A 6,648-nucleotide genomic window follows, 5' to 3' on the forward strand; every position below is an offset into this window, starting at 1 on the left:
TGGGGCCCCCAGCAGCCTAGGCCTATAGCAGCATAACTAAGGGAAGGCTCAGGGTCACCTGATCCAGCCCTAACTATAAGCTTTATCAAAAAGGAACGTCTTAAGTCTAATCTTAAAGGTAGAGAGGGTGTCCACCTCCTGAACTGAGACTGGGAGTTGGTTCCATAGGAGAGGAGCTTGATGGCTAAAGGCTCTGCCTCCTTTTCTACTTCAGTGGACTCTAGGAGGATTATAGAAAAAGGAGCAGAGTCATAAGACGAAGCTCTCAATTTACCAGTCGATCTACATTCCTACCCTCACCTATGGCCATGAACTTTGGATCATGACCGAAAGAATGAGTTCGTGGATACAAGTGGCAGAAATGAGTTTCTTCTAGAGAGTGGCTGGGTGCACCCTTAGGGATATAGTGCGGAGCTCAGTCACCCGTGAGGAGCTCAGAGTAGAGCCGCTGCTCCTCCACGTTGCGCGGATCCAGTTGAGGTGGCTTGGGCACCTGTTTAGGATGCCCCCTGGACGCCTCCCTGGGCAAGTACTCCGGGCATGTCCCTCCGGTAGAAGGCCTTAGGGCAGACCCGGGACACGTTAAACAAGAGCACAGTTTGTGAACGCGCACAACTCCTGTTCCTGTTGCTGGTGTTGTGTTGCAAGTGGACAGCACAACAAACCATGCTGGCATTAAGTAATCTGAATTTCTCCTCCATAGATAGGTAAACAACGGTATATGTAACATTGAAAAGAGATGTGTAAGACTCTAAACAAAGCGGGTAATTGAGAAATCCCATATTTGAACTGGCATAACTCAGATAAAATAACTTTTTTTTGTTTTTTATAAACTTACCGTTAAGTCCCACCGAGTAGTGGAAACATCACTCCCTTTCAAGTAGCTCCAAGGTCGGTAAATCCAACTGGTGGTCGCTGCATCTTCCTCCTCATGACCACATACAGTCCCAAAGTAGTGAAATTAATTCCAACAGGTAGAGTAACATGGACAATAACATCATGGATCTTTAACCAGCAACAGATCACATGCTGCAGACACACTGGCCTCAAGCAGTCAAAACAACCAGGTAATGTGACCTGGAGGAATCCAGTGTTGATGAGCTGATCAGTCACCACTGGGGGCTTCACTGACTGGCTGCTTGTAGGTTGGACCCAGTCAGGTAAAACAACTAGTCCCTGTACAGGAACATTCCTGGACATGCAGTAACCTCAGGCCCTTATTTTTCTCCACATCCTCTGGTCACAGTGCAGCAGCAGAAGATAAAATATATCCACAGAATGGGGACACAGTCAGAAAAATTCTGCTTTTACAATGGCTCTGGTGGATGTCAGACAAGCTCACATGAACGCACAACTGCCTGGACATTATGACCATTTTAGGAAATCCTTAAACTATCACATAATACTTTATTTGGTTAGAAAAAGAGTCTTGTGAGTGAGAGTTTATGAGATGTGTATAAACCCAGTTGCTTCTACATACACCTCATTTTTTTTAGCTTTAGGTCACATCTAAGATGAGAATTCACTGTTGCAACATTGTAGATAAGTCAGAAAACAAGGAAAAGCGCCATGGGCCCTTTAAGCCCTAGGGTTTTCTCCCTCTACAGGACATATGCTAGTGTGTCCCAAGATAGTGATATGACCAAACAGTGCAGCTAAAAATGAACTAAACCTCCCTGATTCCCCCTTAAAACTACACGGCTCTTTTGTCTCATTCAGAAAACGTATTTGACTACATTGACCTCTGTGCAATTGGTTAAATGCTCATTTTAGAGCTTTGAATGAAAGACACCCCTTGTTTAGTACTCTGAGCCAATACTGGTGCATTAACTCATGGTAATCTTATATGCACACTTCAAGATAGCACTGTCAGCTATGCAGGACTCAAAAATATGATCTTGTAGCTAAAGAATAGTTTATTAGATACTGTATCATTAGGTTAATTCTGTATCAACATAAATCTGACTGCAGTGAAGCTATAATAAAAACTGGATTAAGTCTGAAATAAAGATTGTATGTCCTAGTAGTGCTATTGTAATGGCATGGTGATTAAAATCAAATTCGGAGTGTCAGCTTGTATAAGATTCCAGATTAGGGTCCATGTAAGAGCTCTGTAGCAATAACACTGTTTTCACACATTTCTTTTGGATGTTGAGACTTTATATGTAAAAGGTTATTACTGTGTAGCTTAAGCTTTCACAGCCAAAACACTTGACATGCATCATTGGGCATAAGCTTTAGTTTAAACAAGTGTATCAAAGCTCAGAATTTGAAAAAAAAAAGTACCATAAATCTGGTAAAGGAAGCCACAGCTTAAACTTCTGACTGTAGTTTTAAATGGAAACTCTAACATATTTATTTATACAGTGTAAACACAGTGGGTAGTATGTGGTATATGCAGTGTAACATGATATTTTTGTTGTATAATAACCTACAACTGTGTGATCTGATTTCATCAGATGGTGCAGGATTACAAGACTTTGAAAGCCTAATCTTTGACTGCCATTTAAAATACAATGCATAAATAACAGACTATTACACATGTTGCAAGAAATTTATTTTGAACAAAGCCAAACTGACATTTCTTCAGATTTCTTAGTTGGAATACAGCCAAACGCCAGTCAAACAATTCATTTTGGAATGTTCTTAAGAACAAATTGAAAGCAACTGTTTCCTGTTTCACTAGTGCTTTATGTCTCTTATTGTTCTCTTCCTCGCCTTCAAGAGTAAACTCCTTCTTAGGCGCGTACAACCTTGTGATACCTACTCTGTTGTCTCACTATCACAGGACTTTAACACCCATACTTCACAGCTTCTGGAACTTTGTCATGAACATCCAAATTAAAAAGAATATTTGTCTTTTGGAATGTATTTATGAACAAATAATTTCAGCCAAACTGGTAATTAATAGACATACATTTCTGTTAGGAATGCATTCAAGAACACATGACAATTTATTGTGTCCGGTTTAGTGCCTAACCTTTTTAATACTCCTCTCCCTCCTCCTCCCCCTCTCCCTCAATGGAGTCGACTCCGACCTCTTCATAATCCTTCTCTAACGCAGCCATGTCTTCCCTGGCCTCGGAGAACTCGCCCTCCTCCATACCCTCACCCACATACCAGTGAACAAAGGCACGCTTGGCGTACATGAGATCGAACTTGTGGTCAAGCCGAGCCCAGGCCTCTGCAATAGCAGTGGTGTTGCTCAGCATGCACACAGCCCTCTGGACCTTGGCCAGGTCCCCACCTGGAACTACAGTGGGTGGCTGGTAGTTGATGCCAACCTTGAAACCAGTGGGGCACCAGTCCACAAACTGGATGGTGCGCTTGGTTTTGATGGTGGCGATGGCAGCATTCACATCTTTAGGCACCACATCACCACGATACAACAGGCAGCAAGCCATGTACTTGCCATGACGGGGGTCACATTTCACCATCTGATTGGCTGGCTCAAAGCAGGCGTTGGTGATCTCAGCCACTGAGAGCTGCTCATGGTAAGCCTTCTCAGCAGAGATGACAGGGGCGTAGGTGGCCAAAGGGAAGTGGATACGAGGATATGGCACCAAGTTGGTCTGGAACTCTGTCAGATCAACGTTGAGGGCGCCATCGAAACGAAGGGAAGCGGTGATGGAGGACACAATCTGACTGATCAACCTGTTCAGGTTGGTGTAGGTAGGACGGTCAATAGCGTGTTTCCTACGGCAAATATCGTAGATGGCCTCGTTATCCACCATGAATGCACAGTCAGAGTGCTCTAGGGTGGTGTGGGTGGTCAGGATGGAGTTGTAGGGCTCCACCACAGCGGTGGACACCTGGGGAGCTGGGTAGATGGAGAACTCCAGCTTGGACTTCTTGCCGTAGTCGACAGACAGACGCTCCATCAGCAGGGAGGTGAAACCAGAGCCGGTGCCACCTCCAAAGCTGTGGAAAACCAGGAAGCCCTGAAGGCCAGTGCACTGGTCGGCCTGAGGACAGAGAGGGCGACACTCGTTAAATGCATAATGTTGGATTATGATTTAGACTGATATTTAGGTCAAAATTAGGAATGAACTCCTGATATCAAGTTACCCACCAGTTTGCGGATCCTGTCCAGCACCAGGTCAATGATCTCCTTGCCGATGGTGTAGTGTCCACGGGCGTAGTTGTTGGCAGCATCCTCCTTACCAGTGATCAGCTGCTCAGGGTGGAACAGCTGGCGGTAGGTCCCAGTGCGCACCTCATCTGAAAAGAAAAACACACCGAATCAGTTGCCGTTAACTACTTTCACATATTTTGCTTCAATTAGCCCAAATTAAATGTTCAACCAAAAGGTGCTGACACCTACCGATGACAGTGGGCTCCAAGTCCACAAAAACTGCTCTGGGGACGTGCTTTCCAGCTCCAGTCTCACTGAAGAAGGTGTTGAAGGAATCGTCCCCTCCTCCAATGGTCTTGTCACTGGGCATCTGTCCGTCCGGCTGGATCCCATGTTCCAGGCAGTAAAGCTCCCAGCAGGCATTTCCAATCTGGACACCAGCCTGTCCAACGTGGATGGAGATACACTCACGCTGTGGAAAATAAAGACAGGAGATGTCATTTAATCTTACAGTCACACATGACAGGAAGTGATGTTATTGCTGTTTTATAATTATTTAATTTGCCAACCCAAAATATCTTATTAAAGGAAAAACATTTGTAATAAGGCTATCTATCAAAATTAATTATGTCTACCTTATTGTGGAAATGTTTCTTGCTGTAATTATTGTTATAATTGTTTCTATTTTATTGGCAGAAATCTCATTTGAGAAGCAGAACCCCAGTGAAGAGCGCTCTGGGTAAAGGTCGACTTTAGTTTAACAGCAGCCTCCACCTTTCACTGGCGCACTGCGTTACTATAGGACAAGCCCTTCGCTTTGACAACGGGTGACGTTTGTTGAAATTCCTGCGAAAATGTTAATTATTAAAGGTAACCTGAGAATCCCCGGCATAATGGAAATAAATAATGTTAGCCTGCTCTTAGAAAAATGTTAAATAACAACCGGTCAAAAAAAAAAAACAGAATCTTTTGCTCCTTTTTAACCCTTCATCGCCGTAGTAGATAACAGCTACCAACTCAGCCGTGTCCATTACTAACCATGCATTTTTAATTCATTTGCGCCATGCTGACAGCGCATCTTATTACGGACGGAGTCACTTTGAAGGGCACTAGTTCTAGCGTTACTATTGTGCATCCTCCCTGTCGGCACACTGAATTAATGACTAGTGACTAGTGTAGTCACGCCGACGGAGAACAAAAATACTGCAAAGTCTGCGGTCGTCCTCAAGCCTGCGTTGTTCATCCCGTCCATGTATTACTGCCAACGTTATCGGTAGAAACCCTCTTTTGTTCAGTCTGCCCGCCACGTACCCGTGCTAAAGGCGCTAGACCATCTCCTCACCAAAACCTAGATTACATTAAGATTTACTAGTTTAACGCCTATTGTAGAGTTAAAGATAAGATTTATGAAACTATAAGTTCTTAGTCCCACTACTCCGTTGATATTAACGATCTTTCCCATCCACCTCATGCTCACAAGTCACATCTCTTAAAAGTTGAAGCAACGTCTGTGCCTCTACGTTTTGAAAAAGTTCTTACCATTTTGTTGTGTTTTGGTCGAGTAAGGGGGTGGCAGAAAAGTTTCGATACGCAGTCTTACAATTCGACTATTATGAGGTCGATGTAAGAGATAATGGCGAACATGAGGATGGAGGAGTGATATATATGCAAGTGCGGTCCTGCGCCGGCAGCTGCTGTGCGGCTATTGGTCTAATCACTGTCAATCTAACGTTTTGATGCTGTCTACGGATTTTGATTGGATGAACGGCTCACGCGCTACAGAGACCGCCCCCAAGACCCCACCCGATCCCAACATCCCCAGTCATGGCGCCTCTAGTTGTGAGGAAAATGCTGCGTAATTTTAAGCATGGTGGTACCAAGCAGGCGCAGTCTGCCCTAGAACAAACACTGTATGCATATCTATGAAATAACTTGTGATAGAACAGAACAAAGCTTAATAGTACAGACTAGAACAAAGTATAAGAAAATAACTCTTTGTCAGCTACAGTCATTAACATGATTTATTTTACCTTAGTAGTTCTCATACATATGTGACTGATGTCTGAACACCTTTCCCAACACTAGTCACCGTTTATGTAACCATTAATGCTTCAACATCGCGGTAATTTCACAAAGATTTGGATACCACTATGATTTGCTAATCATGTCTAAACACAATGTAAAAAAATATACATCTGCAGTTAATGCACACTGTCTTAAGTTGAAACCAATGTTCAATTAAACTGTGAGGCTAGTGAATTTTACTCTGACCTTGTGTTTGTCACCATGAAGTTTGTGAAGCATATTCTTCAAATTATTTAAAAATCACGGTGTTTACATTGTAGTTGTTTTATTAGGCAGCAGAATTTATTTTATTTCCAGCATTGTGGCTTTAATCACCTTTAGATATGTAGGATATGGTTCTTGTTACCATTGCTAACTCTGAGAGACGAGCCAGTCCAAGTAACTTCAAAACAGTGCTGATTTATTCAAAGGATCACAGGTAAAATTAACATTACACGCTCAGTTATCTTGCACCTCCAACCTGCACGCAGGCAGATGTAAGATGAAAG

General features: G+C 43.2%; 1 protein-coding gene across 1 annotated transcript; it reads right to left on the reverse strand.

The window, feature by feature from the left end:
• Positions 1–2,540: 2,540 nt before the first annotated feature.
• Positions 2,541–5,732, reverse strand: LOC109952595 (tubulin alpha-1B chain-like). The gene is made up of 4 exons (XM_020587752.1): positions 5,615–5,732; positions 4,325–4,547; positions 4,073–4,221; positions 2,541–3,965 (listed from the first exon to the last, which is right to left on the reverse strand). The coding sequence occupies exons 1-4, from the start codon at positions 5,615–5,617 to the stop codon at positions 2,985–2,987; spliced, it is 1,356 nt and encodes a 451-aa protein (XP_020443408.1). The 5' UTR covers positions 5,618–5,732; the 3' UTR covers positions 2,541–2,984.
• Positions 5,733–6,648: the final 916 nt, after the last annotated feature.

Source organism: Monopterus albus, unplaced genomic scaffold (assembly GCF_001952655.1).
Source record: "Monopterus albus unplaced genomic scaffold, M_albus_1.0 scaffold477.1, whole genome shotgun sequence".
Taxonomy (NCBI): Eukaryota; Metazoa; Chordata; class Actinopteri; order Synbranchiformes; family Synbranchidae; genus Monopterus; species Monopterus albus.